The 14,379-nt window shown below is 41.3% G+C and overlaps 2 protein-coding genes across 9 annotated transcripts in view; one reads left to right on the forward strand and one right to left on the reverse strand.

Annotated features, from left to right (window-relative positions):
- Window positions 1-10,066, reverse strand: part of ZPBP (zona pellucida binding protein) — a 114,829-nt gene extending 104,763 nt beyond the window's left edge. For 4 of the 7 annotated variants that reach the window (XR_007459959.1, XR_007459958.1, XM_049641270.1 and 1 more), the window contains exons 1-2: window positions 9,882-10,064; window positions 8,074-8,154 (exon numbers count right to left, since the gene is read on the reverse strand). Coding sequence is in view for 5 of the 7 variants with exons in the window: in XM_049641270.1 (XP_049497227.1) it covers window positions 8,074-8,154; window positions 9,882-10,008 (208 nt within the window). In the remaining 2 variants the exon portion in view is untranslated. Of the gene's footprint in view, window positions 1-8,073; window positions 8,155-9,881 lie in introns of all 7 variants that reach the window. The other 3 variants (XM_049641273.1, XM_049641269.1, XM_049641268.1) reach the window with 3 other exon arrangements.
- Window positions 10,067-13,147: 3,081 nt separating this feature from the next.
- The window catches only part of SPATA48 (spermatogenesis associated 48), a 58,494-nt gene continuing 57,262 nt past the window's right edge, over window positions 13,148-14,379 (forward strand). Inside the window, exon 1 of one of the 2 annotated variants that reach the window (XM_049641265.1) lies at window positions 13,148-13,993. In XM_049641265.1, the coding sequence (XP_049497222.1) occupies window positions 13,441-13,993 (553 nt within the window). In that variant the 5' untranslated portion in view covers window positions 13,148-13,440. The remainder of the gene's footprint in view (window positions 13,994-14,379) is intronic. The other variant, XM_049641266.1, reaches the window with a different exon arrangement.

A 14,379-nucleotide genomic window follows, 5' to 3' on the forward strand; every position in this document is an offset into this window, starting at 1 on the left:
ATTTACTCATAAGTCAGCTTATGAGTAGAAACGGTTTTGGCATGCCAACATTTCACTGATTCACCAAATACAAAGCTTTTTGTGATCCAGTACAGTAAAGAGTTGTATCTAAGAATCAAAACTCTGCCTAACTTGAGACGGTCTCTCAAGTTTCACCATATAGTGTGATGGTTACTGAATGCAGCTTTCATTCACGAACTCCTTCATTCACTCCTTCATTTTTTAAGTAGGCTTCAACAGTTACAACCCTGATATGAAACCTGAGCTGAAATCAAGAGTCCAACCCTTAACCAACTGAACCAGTCTCCCCTGAATATAGCTATTAGATATAGATATTCTTCCATAGGTTAAGAAAGTTCCCTGTATGCTTAAATTATTTGTTTTTTATCATTAATTGCTGTTAAATTTTAAGCAATTTTTTTCTATAGGATGCCTGGGTAGCTTAGTCGGTTAAGTGTCTGACTTTGGCTCAGGCCATGATCTCACAGTTAGTAGGTTCGAGCCCCGCATCAGGCTCTGTGCTCACAGCTCAGAGCCTGGAGCTTGCTTCGGATTCTGTGTCTCCCTCTGTCTCTGCCCCTCCCCTGCTCACTTTCTCTCTCTCTCAATCTCTCTCAAAAACAAAAAAATGTTAAAATAAAGATGTAGGCACAAGTAGTAAAACATTGTAGAATAATCTATGTGCTATAAGAAATCCACACTGAACTGAAATGTCCATCTATTAAGAATAAATGTAATCATACCCCATTTAAAAAGCAATAAAAAAGAAATCAGTGATACATGTTTTACAATTTAAGTTTAGAAATTAGAGTTTTAAAACAAAAACTGTGATAAAAAGTTGTGATATCAGTGAAAATGGCAGAGTAAGGAACTCTAAAAATTATCCCCTTCATAAAGGTAATACAAAAACTGACAGAAATTGTCTGGATCAACATTTTCAGAGCTCTGGAAATTACTCAAAGACTTGAAGCAACTCATGAAAAGTTTACTCAAGAAAAACAACTGAATCTTTGGCATGATGGGTTGAATTATGCCTCTCCCCAAATTCATATGTTTAGGCTCTAACCACCAGAATAAGTTCTCAGAATGTGAACTTATTTGGCCATAGTGTCTTTAGAAAAGTAATCAAGTTAGGGGTGCCTGGGTGACTCAGTCGGTTAAGCGTCCAACTTCAGCCCATGTCATGATCTCACGGTTTGTGGGTGTGAGTCCCGCGTCGGGCTCTGTGCTGACAACTGAGAGCCTGGAGCCTGCTTCGGATTCTGCGTCTCCCTTTCTCTCTGCCCCTCCCCTGCTTGCTGTCTCTCTCTCCCAAAAATAAATAAACATTAAAAAAAAAAAAAAGAAAAGTAATAAAGTTAAAATGAAGTCATTACGGCAAGCCTCATCCAATACCCCTTATCCAGGGGAAAATCTGGACACACGTACAAATTACAGAGGGGATGTGATGTGAAGAGACACAGGCAGAAGAAGATGGCCACCCACAAGCCATGAAAGGAGAACTGGTACAGATCTCGCAGCCCTCAAGCAGAATCAACCCTGTCTCTGTGACTGAACTTCTCCCCTCCAGAACTGGGAGACAATAAAATTGTGTTGTTTAATCCAACCACTGTGTGGCGATTTGTGGCAGGATCCAGGTGCGCTGGTAGCACTGTAAGTTTCCTTATTCCTATCATCCCCCTCCCTAGCTCTGCCTTAGCTCTGCCCACTGCTACACCAATCACTGTAAGAACCAGCACCCTGTTAGCCACTAGAAAGGCCAACAGAGTTGGCGAGACTTCTATGCTTCCTTCCCAGAGAACTGTCATTATTGGACTTCTCTGGCAGTTTCCTACAAGGCTGTCTTTGCTGGATCTAATGCAAAGCGCAACCACTATAAAAAGCCTTTTCCCAAAAAGTATTTTTCAAAAGCAACTAGGGAGTTTCATTTAACTTTATAAATGCCTGATGCAGTGGGTAACAGTTGGGTTAAACAGCAGGGCAACCAATAAGCTTATGAGGAAAAGCTGGAAATGACATCCACAGGAGCTTGAAAGTTCTAACATATTCCTAGCAAAGCAGAAGACCACATACATGCATGCATGGGGCAGAGGGCAGGGTGTGGGGGGTGCATGCCTAAGACTCAGCATGCTCAGTCAAGAACAAGAACTTAAGTTCTTAATGTGTGGCTGAAATTGACGCTCTGGCTAGCTAATATTTAGGGTGTACCCCAACCAGCTCGCAGAGCCTCTGCAAAGACCAGGAGACTGGCTGTGGTGTTCATGAAATCTCCATCCAATGATTGGCCTAAGCTAACTGAGCATCGACTTCAGTGGCTACATGACGAACAACACAAAATGTAAAGAATTAGTTCAGAAAAGTCATTAAACATACAAACAACAACAGCAAACACCAACAACATCAATATCTGATTTCCAGAGTTGCCACATTAAATTACTTAAAAAGTCCAGTTTTTAACCAAAAATATGAAACATAAAAAAAAAAAAACCACACAAAAACCAGGGAGATATAGTCATAGGTAGGAAAAAAAAGAAAGCAATCAATAGAAATTGTCCCTGAGGAAGCCCAAATTTTGGAATTACCGAACAGTTATTTTAAATATGATCAAAGAACATTATGTCTTAAGTACTAAAAAAAAAGGTATGAAAATGTCTTCTTTCCCAACAAAGATTATCAATAATGAAACAGAAGTTATCAAAAAAAAAAAAAAAAAGAAATTCTGTATTAAAAAGTACAATAACTGAATTGAAAAATTCACTGTAAGAATCAAAAGCAGATGTAGGCAGGCAGAAAAAAGAATCCATAAACCTCAAGACAGATCAATTGGGGAGTATCCAGTGTAAGAAAGAGGGGAAAAAAAAAAATAAAGATAAATGAACAGTACCCAGAGACCTGTGGGAAATCATCAAACACTCCAGTATATACATAATAAAAGTCCCATGGAAGAGAGGAGAGCAAAAGGCATAAAGATATTTGAAGAAACAATGGCAAAATCCCCCAAACTGATGAAAAACATGAATCAACACATCTAAAAAGCTCAATGAACTCAAACTAGGACAGGTTCAAAGGGATCCACATCCAGACACATCATAATCATCTGCCCAAGTCCCAAGAGACAGACTCTTAAAAGCAGCAAGAGAAGCAACTTGTTACATACATATGGTCCTCAAATGAGCTGATTTCTCACCAGAAACAATGAAAAACAAAGTCTGAATAGACCTAAAGCAAGGAAAGTGACTGAATTAGTAATCAAAACTCTTTCTATAAAGAAAAGCCCAGCACCAGATGAATCCACTGGCGAATTTCACCAAACAAGTAAAGTCGAACTAACAACAATACTTCACAAACGCTTCCAAAAATTAGAAGAGAAGGGAACATGTCCCAACTCATTTTATCAAATCACTATTACCCTAAAGCCAAATTCTGACAAAGACAACACAAGAAAACTATAGAACTGCTTCCCCTAAGAATATAGACATAAAAGGCCTCAGAATAGTAGCAGCCAATCCTGCAGCATGAAAAAGAATTATGCTTCATAATAAACCAGGATTTATCCCAGGAATGCATGGCTAATTCAAAATACAAAAATCAATCACTGTAATACCACATTATGTCAGTAAGATAAAGGACAAAAAACACACGATCATCTCAATGTATGCAGAAAAAGCATTTAACAAAATGCAACACCCTTTCACAATAAAAGCACTCAACAAACTAGGAACAGAAGGGATTTTCTCAATCTGATAAATAACATCTACAAAAAAGTCACAGCTGGGGCGCTTGGGTGGCTCAGTCGGATGGGTGTCCAACTTCGGCTCAGGTCATGATATCATGGTCCATGAGTTCGAGCCCTGCGTCAGGCTCTGTACTGACAGCTCAGAGCCTGAAGCCTGCTTCAGAGTCTGTGTCTCCCTCTGTCTCTGCCCCTCCTCCACTCATGCTCTGTCTCTGTCTCTCTCAAAAATAAACATTAACAAAAAAAATTTTTTTAAAAAGTCACAGCTAACACCATACTTAATAGTGAAAGACTAAAACCTTTCCCTCCCCCTAAGATCAGGACTAAGACACACATATCTATTATCAATATGGAACGGAAGGTTCTGGCTGGAGCAACTGGCAAGAAAATAAAAGGCATCCATATTGGAAAGGAAAAAATAAAACTATCTCTATCTGAAAATCCTAAGAAATGACTTCCCCACCAACTAAAAAAATTGAGCTAAATAAATGATTCAGTAAGGTGACAGGACACAACATCGATGTGAAAAATTCAATTATATTTTTACATAATAGCAATGAGCAATCCAAAACCTAAATAATGAAAACTGTTCCATTTACAACAGCATCAAAAAGAATAAAACATTTAGAAATAAATTTAACAGAAGCGGCACAAGACTTGTACACTGAAAGCTAGAAGACATCACTGAGGGAAACTGAAGAATAAATAAATGGAAAGACACCCTACGTTCACGAATATGGTTAAGCTGGTGGCGCTACAAAAATTGATCTACACTTTCAATGCAATTCCTACTGACATCCCAATGGGCTTTTCTACAGAAATGGACAACCTGATTCTAGCATTAATATGGAATTGCAAGAGACCCAGAATGGCCGAAACAATCTTGAAAAAGACCAAATTTGAATGACTCACACTTAATGATTTCAAAACAGCAATCAAGACAGCATAGTACCGGCAAAAGGACCGCTAGCAATGAAATAGAATTTAGAGTCCAGAAAAAATTCATACATCTATGGCAAACTTCTACTCAACAAGGCACCAAGAAAATTCAACAGAGAAAGAAAAGTCTCTTGAAGAAATGGTACTGGAACAACTGGACGTCCACATGCAAAAGAATGAACTTTGACCCCTATCTCGTACCATATGCAAATATTAATTCAAAACGGGATCAAAGACCTAAATGTAAGGGCCAAAACTATAAAATTCTTATAAGAAAATACAGAAATAAAACTTTATGACTGTTGATTAGAGGACTGTTTCCAAGATATAGCACTGAAAACACTGGTACTAAAGAAAAAAATAAAAACCAGACTTTATCAGAGTTTAAGATGTGTGCTTTAAAGCACACTATTAAAAAACTAAAAAAAGTCTGTTCGTTTGCTTTATTTCTTAAATTCCACATACAAGTGAAATCATATGGTATTTGACTCTCCCTCTGACGGACTTATTTCACTTAGTATTATACTCTCTAGCTCCATCCACATCCTTGCAAATGACAAGATTTCATTCTGTTTTAGGGCTCAGTAATATTCCATTGTGTATATGTATCACATCTCCTTTACCTATTCATCTAACAACGGTCATTTGGGTTGCTTACAAATGAACAAAGAAGTCCCTCCCCCCACTCTTCCTTGGCACAGTCATCAAGGCCACCCTCAGACCCCTGGTGCAGCCCAAGATCGTTAAGAAGAGGACCATGAAGTTCATCCAGCACCAGTCAGACTGATATGTCAAAATGAAGTGCAATAGCAGAAACCCAGGGGATCGGGACAGGGTGTGCAGGAGATTCAAGGGCCAGATCCTGATGCCCAACACTGGAGTGACTTCCAGAAGTTCCTGGTCCACAACGTCAAGGAGCTTGAAGAGCTGCTGACGTGCAACTAGTCTTATGTGCAGAAACTGCTCCCAATGTCTCTTCTAAGAATGGCAAAGCCATTGTGGAAAGAGCAGCCCAGCTGGCCATCAGAGTCACAAATCCCAATGCCAGTCTGTGCAGCAAAGAAAATGAATAGACAACTTGTGTGCACATCGTGTTTGTGTTAATAAAACCATAAAACTACACAAAAGAGAGAGAGAGGGAGAGAGAGAGAGAGAGAAAGAAACCAAAAACAGACTCTTAACTATAGAAAACAAACTGATGGTTTCCAGAGGGAGGTGCATTGGGGGGATGGGTGAAATAAGTGATGGGGATTAAGAGTACACATATCTTGATAGGTTTTGAATAATTTATAGAATTGTTGAATCACTATATTGTACACCTGAAATTAATACAACACTGTATGTTAACTATACTGGAATTAAAATTTAAAATCTTTAAAAAAATTTTTTTAAGTGAAAACACAATCCACAGTGCAGCCGCTCTAAGAAAACAGTGTGGAGGTTCCTCAAAAAATTAGAACTACCCTACGACCCAGCAATAGCACTACTAGGAATTTATCCAAAGGAGTGCTGATTCATAGGGGCACATGTACCCCAACGTTTATAGCAACACTTTCAACAATAGCCAAATTATGTTGGAAAAAAATGGAAAGAGCCTAAATGTCCATCAACTGATGGATAAAGAAGATGTGGTTTATATAGACAACAGAATACTACTTAGCAATGAAAAAGAATGAAATCCTGCCATTTGCAGCAACGTGAATAGAAGTGGAGGGTCTTATGCTAAGTAAAGTAAGTCAGTCAAAAAGACATATTATATGTTTTCACTCATATGTGGAACTTGAGAAACTTAACAGAAGACCATGGAGGAAGGGCAGGGAAAAAATAGTTACAGAGATGGAGAGAGGCGAATCCATAAGAGACTCTTAAATACAGAGAACAAACTGAGGGTGGACGTGGGGAGTCAGGGAGAGGGAAAAATGGGTGGTGGGCATTGAGGAGGGCACTTGTTGGGATGAGCACTGGGTGTTGTGTGTAACTGATGAATCACGGGAATCTACCCCCAAAACCAAGAGCACACTGTATACACTGTACCTGAGCCAACTTGACAATAAATTATATTAAAAAATAATAATAAAGATTCTACTAAGGAAAAAAAGAAAATACAATCTATAGTATTGGAGAAATTATTTGTAAATCAAATATCTAACAAGGGTTTAGCATCCAGAATGTAAGAAAAAAAAGAAAAAACCTCTTCCAACTCAATTAAAAAAAAAAAATATATATATATATATTCAACTAAAAAATGGGCAAAGGACTTGGGCATTTATGCAAAGCAGATAACCAAACGTCCATTAAACACATGAAAAGATCTTAAACATCATTAGACATTAGGGAAATGCAACTCAAAACCACATGAAAACCCACTTCACAGACACTAGGTTAGCTATGATTGAAAAAGATGAATAATAACAAATGCTGGGAAGGATGCTGTAAAATTTGAGTCCTCATACCTTGCTGATGTGAAAGTAAAATAATGAAGACTCTCTGAAAAATAGTTCAGCAGTTCCTCAAATAAACATAGAGTTGCCATATGTTCCAGGTGTATATTAAGAATTTAAAACGTGATCACACAGAAACTTTTCAGGAATGTTTGTAACAGCATTATTCAAAATAGTCAAAAAGTGGAAACCATGGTGCATCCATAGGATAGAATATTATTCAGCCACAAAAACCAATGATGTGTGGATACTTTCTATAACATGAATGAGCCTCAAAAACATTATAATAAGTAAAAGAAGCCAGATGCAAAGCAGCACAGAGTGTATGATTCCACTTATATAAAGGTCCAGAATAGGCAAATTAATAGGATATTAGTGGTTTCCAGCAGCTGGAGAGTGACTGCTTAATGGGCACGGCATTTCTTTGTGGAGATACCAAAATGTTGTGAAATTACATACTGCTGATGGTTACACAACCTTGTCAATATACTAAAAGCTACTGGAATGTACACTTCCAAGGAGGAATTTTAAGGCATGTGACTTTACCTCAGTTAAAAAAAAAAAAAAGTTTTAGCTGCTATGCTTCTTATGTGACTATTGCAAAGGCTTATAAATCCAAAACCCTTTTCAACTGAAAAAACTGTAGCATATTTGAACTGCATACATTTAATATCATGGCTAAAATTATACAATAACAAGCAGAAACACTATAGGCAACTTTAATTACATGACTTCTAGAAATAAGTATACTTGGCCCACTTAAGCAATCACAGCAAACAGAATCAGACCTGGATGAATAAAACTATATGGAAACAATTCAAATCCATTTCCATAGAAGGAAAAGAGCCTTAGGAGACTAGGGTGTCTGGACAACATTAGCCTTTTGGACGAGATTGATAAAACCTAAACAAATGATAAATACTTTCTTAAAATTACTGAACATCTATTCGTTAATACCTGGAAAATTTGACGATCCCACTATTTTCACTGTATCCTGGGTCAAGCGAAAACCTCTTGGTAATCGAATCAAATATCCAACTATCAAGAACAAAAACAAACGATTAGCAATCTGCTTCATTAGAAATTCCAGGGTATTCTTTAGTAGAGTATATTTGATCTCGGTTGAAGAGATGCCAGCGAAATTACTCTACTCGCTGCTTCCCCCTACTATATCTCATCCCTGGTTTTTTTCTACATCCACTCAGAAAACTCTGTTTTTAAAGTCCCAATGCCCCACGCCTCAAGACCCAAATCACAAGTCCCTCTTCCTTGAAACCTGTATGTACTGATCACTTACTTTCCCTCGCTTCCATCACCAGCACCTCTTCAATGACACGCACTGTACATTGTATTACAGTTCTTTATGTACACATGTGATTTTTCTTGTTATAGACTCCATCGATGGTAGAACCTATGTTTGTGTCAACCTATGAAGAACCAGTACCAAGCATCTTGCACATGGTACAAACTAAATAATAATAGTTGTGTACAATATATTCTGATATTCTTCAGTCGTTGCTGAATGAGCAAATGGGCATAATAGTGTGCACTGATCAAGTCGTAGGAGCACTATAAAAAAAACGCAGTAAGGCATATACCCAAAAACATTTAACAGAGAGGGAGGAGAGTGCAAAGAAACAAGTATGATATTCAAAGTCAGAAAACCACTTACTGGTCTTAGGAAAGGCACCTTAAACTCTAGCATCTTCAGTTTTCTCATCTGCAAAATGGGACTGAACTGCAGATTTACAGTTACTGTAGGGGCTGAACCCAAACCATCAGATGCTATGTAAATATCAGTCTTTTCTATTCAGAGCTTACATACTAGACACTGCCTGCTTTGTTCTATTTATTCTATCCTCAGGTCTGATCTTGTCATGGGATCAACAGGTAGCTCACACACACCCCATCACATCTAGCATTAAGACCAGGGGTCAGGGTCAAGAAGCATCCTTCTCCTACTGAGTAATTAAAGGTTACGGACTACTCCTTACATATCCTAGAACCTTAGGAGCCCTGACGCCTAGACTTTGGAATACCTCGGAATGTCTATTCACTCCATTTCTTTCCTTTCTCCTCCTTAGCCCATGCCTTCCTCCACAGTCCCTCTACAATTACATTCCTGGAGGACTTCTTTTCTCATTTCTCTTCTTTTGTACAACTTGTAGCATTTTAAGGAACTCCCTTTTGTGCTTTTTATTATTCGATTCTGGGAGAGACTTTATTAAAAAAAAAAAAAAAAAGAGTCCAACATTTGAAGGCTAAACAACGCAGCCACCACCTTTCCAGTTACAGGACACTGGCTGAAACTCCCGCTTCACTTTTGTGTTGGCCAATAACCGAAATAACATTTTGAAAACAGGATGGAACTTCTTGGGGCACAAAGAGGGCGACAAAGGGCGGCGGGAACACGTCAAACCCTTGAACATCCCAGTCTCTCCCCCGTTTTACGACTAAAACCAGTAGATGGAGCCCCGCGACCACGGATGATCACAAAGCTCCGTGTGCAACCAACCCCCTGTGGGGCCGACAACCGCCCGGGGCCAATCGGGGAGCTGCTTCACAGCCCATCTGACTTCAAACCCGGGAGCCCTGCTGCCTGTACGGAGTCAGCCGCTGCCCCGCGCAAACGCGCGTTCCCCCGCGGGTTTCCACGAAAACACACCCCCCACCCTGGCCGGTACCGGAGTTTCTTCGGTTCGGCGGGCGCACGTGACCCGGGGAGGAGAGGGGGGGAGCCCGCCGCCCGGGCGCCGGCGCCTCACCTGACGAGGACGCCCGCGCCACGAAGGCGGAGAGCAGGAGGACGACCGCGGCCCGGGAGAGCGGGGAGCCCGCGGCCCGGGCCCGCCGCCAGCCCCGCCGCGCCCGGCCGGGGCCCGAGGCCTCCATCCACTCGCCGCCGCCGCCTGCCGACCGTCGACGCAGAAGGTCGTTAAGCGGCGCGCGCCCACCGGCCCGGACCGGAAGGGAGGCCGGAAGGACGGGTCGCCGCTTCCGCGGGGCGGGGCCTGGGGCGGGGCCGGGCCGGCCGCGTGGCCAGCGTCCCTCGACGCCAACCTCTGGGGCGCGGTGCCGCCCGCCGTGCAGCGCCCCGGCTGCGCCCCGGGGACCTCGGCGCCGCCCGGGGAGCTGTGGGGAGGGGGAGCGCCCTGCTGAAGGTTCTGGAGCGGGAGGAGCACCGCGGACCGCCCCCCACCCCCCGCCCGCGCCCCTCCCTTTGAGTGCGCGTTGGCGGGCCGAGCGAGGCCGCCTCGTGAGGCTCAGCACCCGGGCCAGCCCTGGGCAGCAGGCGGTGGGAACTGAGTGAGTGGGACGCACGACCACCCGCCGAGGACATCCTGGTGTCGAATGTCAGCTGCCGGTGTTTGATGGACAGATGGCGCTTGATTGGGAGGGAAGTGCACACGCACCAGGTGGGATCGAAAGTAAGACCTCGCAGCCCCGGAGAGAAGCTTCGTGGGAAGAACAGAGGAAACCACCTTAGAGGAGGTTGACTTCTGTGCTGCACTGAGCCTGGAAGATTGTGTTTTATCACCCAAGTTCAGGAGAGTGTGTGACACCACCTATGAGCATTTATGGCCGCAACGTGTTTAAGAGAATCGCGCCCAGCTTTTCTGCAGCTGGAAGGAGTCACTTAACGGGAGCAGCGCTACGACAGAAATACATCTTATGCACTTGATGCAAACACATCAATGAATGAAGCATAAGCCACTGAGGACAGTGTCTAACAGTGACGTGTAGTGTTCGCTTTAACAGGAAGAAATGAATGCTCCTCAGTGGACTGAAAACAGTCCCTGGATATGCTGGGCTCCAGTGGAGGGATTTAAAATTAACCGCCTAACCAGCTAAACCCCTCACTTGGTTGCTAGTGTTATCCCAAAGATTTAACGCCTTTCCAAGTGTTCTGATCACAGATATCACTGCCCCCTGCTGTCTTACAGCTGCCCTGATTTACATATTCGTAGTTAGGCTCTTGTCTGTTTTGCCACCATTTTAACTTCACTCCTAGGACAGTTCCTGGCATACAGTAGGCATTCAAATAGGTATAAATTTAAAAAGAGGGGGAGGGGGGGGGGTCCAGGGAGAAAGCAGAAAGCAGAACAAAGCAGAAAGGAACAAAGGCTATTTCTGGAAAAGCACCAGGATGTTCCTTGAGTTTTCTGGCTATTTTTATGCATGTGTTAATTGTTTGGTAAACTGTATACAGTACAGTTTATTTCACTGAGTGGATTTACATCTTTAGAAACTTTGTTTTTAGTTCTTTTTTAAAACACTCTTTTTTTTAACTTTTTTTAATGTTTATTTTTGAGAGAGAGAGACAGAGACAGTGGGAACTGGGGAGGGGCAGAGACAGAGAGGTACAGAGAATATGAAGCAGGCTCTAGGCTCTGAGCTGTTGGCACAGAGCCCAACTTGGGGTTTGAACTCCTGAACCATGAGATGATGACATGAGCCGAAGTCAGACACTTAACCAACTGAGCCATCCAGCTGCCCCCCAAAAGACTTTCTAATCTATATACAGGTTTGAATTAAATTTAGTGTTCTCAAGCATGTTTCAGTATGATTTGGATCCAGCCAGCATTTTGGTTGTATCTTACTGAATAGTGTCCCCAATCACTATGGCTCGGTATATGCCCTGTTAAAACTCCTCTTAATTTTTATAAACTGGTAAACCTGAAAGATATGATTTTTGCCAACTGGACTTGTGGCTGCTATTGGCTTTTGTTTTCTGCCATTGAGAATTTGTTTCAGTTCATCATCCCTCCTACCTTGTTCTACTGGGTAAATTCCTAATATTCAACCTGAGAGTAGGATGTAATATTGGAGGTTGTAGTTAATGTGTGGTGTGATTATGAAGATGGAAAGCTGATTGCAAGAAATATGAAAGTAGCTTTCTCACTCATACTTGCATTTTTTTTTCTCTCCATTAGGGATGCTGTGAACCCTGTGCCCAAATTCCAATATTTGGAATTCCTGTGGCAACAGTTTTCATACAAGACCAAATTATCTCATTGAAATGAGCTTTTAAATGACCAACACCATTAACGATAATGGTGTCCTTTTTCGTATGTGAGCTAATAACTGGTATCTTACTCTGTTTTTCAGAAATGCTTTGAAAAATTCCATTGTTCCTATTCTGTACATTGGTAGCAAAACGCAAAATAATTTAGTGTATTTTAAAGATGAACTTGTGGGGCACCAGGGTGGCTCAAGTCAGTTGAGCATCAGCTCAGGTCATGATCTTGTGGTTCATGAGTTTGAGCCCCACATCGGGCTCACTGCTGTCAGCCTGTCAGCACAGAGCCTGCTTCAGATCCTCTGTCCACCTCTCCCTCCCCTCCCCTGCTGGTGCTCTCCCAAAAAAATAAATAGATATTTTAAAGATGAACTTGTGCTTTGACTTTAATTACTTATGTTTCTTAAAAATTATGTGCACTGAGTTACCTATGATATAATACATGTTCATTTTTTGCTTTACATTTACATTTATTCAGGTAGTGAATTTTATAAATTATTAGGTCTATAAGGTAAAAATTTTAGTTAGATACAGATTTTATTTTTTTTTCATTTTTATTTATTTATTTTTAAATTTTTTTAAACTTTTTTTTTAACGTTTATTTATTTTTGAGACAGAGAGAGACAGAGCATGAATGGGGGAGGGTCAGAGAGAGGGAGACACAGAATCTGAAACAGGCTTCAGGCTCTGAGCTGTCAGCACAGAGCCCGACGCGGGGCTCGAACTCACGGACCGTGAGATCATGACCTGAGCCGAAGTCGGCCGCTTAACCGACTAAGCCACCCAGGCGCCCCAGATTTTAAAAATATATTGTCAGTTGATTAGCTGCTTTAAACTCTTTATTGAATATCATTTACCCATAAAATGTCAAGTTATGGAAAAATTTAGAAATAAGTGACAACTGAGCACCATTTTCCTGAGCAGTGGGGAGGAAACTATCATGAAAACACTACTAACAAGGCCATTTTTGTCTTTCCTAAGAATTAAATTATGACATATACACTAACTGGTCCAATGTGTTACAGTTCTAGCTGTTGCCAAGCAACAAGGACTCTCTTTTGTTCTATTATTTTCTGTCCTCATCCCTTACTGCCCTATCTACTTCTTTTGGTAGGGAAAAAATATCTACCTTAAAAAAAAAAGAAGAAAACCTACTCTATCAACATTTAGAAAACCAAATCAACAACTTTAGGTTAGATTAACCAATCCTCAATTATTGGAAATAGTAAGTTTTATAGTAAAAGAGAAAGGCGTCATCAGAAGAACTTCATTTATAGTCAGCCAAAATTCTAAAGAGCGTGGATATGGATTCACAGTGCACACCTGGAAAGATCAGTATTTCTGAAAGGTCCATCCTTCCAGGAGCAAAGGCTGTTGAGAATGTAGATTACCCGCACTACTGCGATCTCTTAAGAAAAATGAACATGCCTTTTGTGAAAGGCGTCGAGGACAGACATGACCATGGCAGAATTGAAAAGAAATGCAATCCTACTTTTCTTAAGTTTCACCCTTATCCCCCTTCAGTCATGCCAGACTATCATTTACACTATCCTTATCCCCCGCCATATGGGCAAGATTATCCACTATTTCCACTTCGGGATGATGTGCCCTTGGGTGATCCCTGTTCAGGGTTTTTGAGTCCTGGTGGTGATGCTGATTTAAAACCTGGCGTTGGCAGAACCATACCAAACCTGGTGGATTTCAGTGACGTGAAACCGCAGCATCGAGTTCCCAGGCCAGACACAGGATTTCAAACAACACTGAAAAGGCAAAAAATTTTATTAGAAGAACTAAAACAAGACAGGAGATGGGATTCCAGGGCAACACCGGACATTTCCATCAGAGCACGACTTGGAGGTAAATAAAGTGGCATGGGCTTTATAATTTTTTTCATGTTTACTTATTTATTTTGAGAGAGACAGCAGGGCAGGGGCAGAGAGAGAGAGAGAGAGAGAGAGAGAGAATCTCAAGCAGGCTCTGCACTGTCAGCACAGAGCCCTGACCTGCGGCTCGATCCCACAAACCATGAGATCATGACCTGAGCTGAAATCAAGAGTCGATGCTTAACCGACTGAGACCCCCAGGTGCCCCTGGGCTTTATAATTTTTAAACATTCAAACGAGAGAGAAGAGCATGGATATAAGACTCAGTATTTTAAACTTAAAATTATACAGAATAAGGAATTCTTATTTTTTAAAATTATAGATGGTAAGGAAAAGGTAGTAAGAATGATAAGCCTTTTA

The sequence above is a fragment of the Panthera uncia genome, chromosome A2, assembly GCF_023721935.1.
Source record: "Panthera uncia isolate 11264 chromosome A2, Puncia_PCG_1.0, whole genome shotgun sequence".
Lineage (NCBI taxonomy): Eukaryota > Metazoa > Chordata > Mammalia > Carnivora > Felidae > Panthera > Panthera uncia.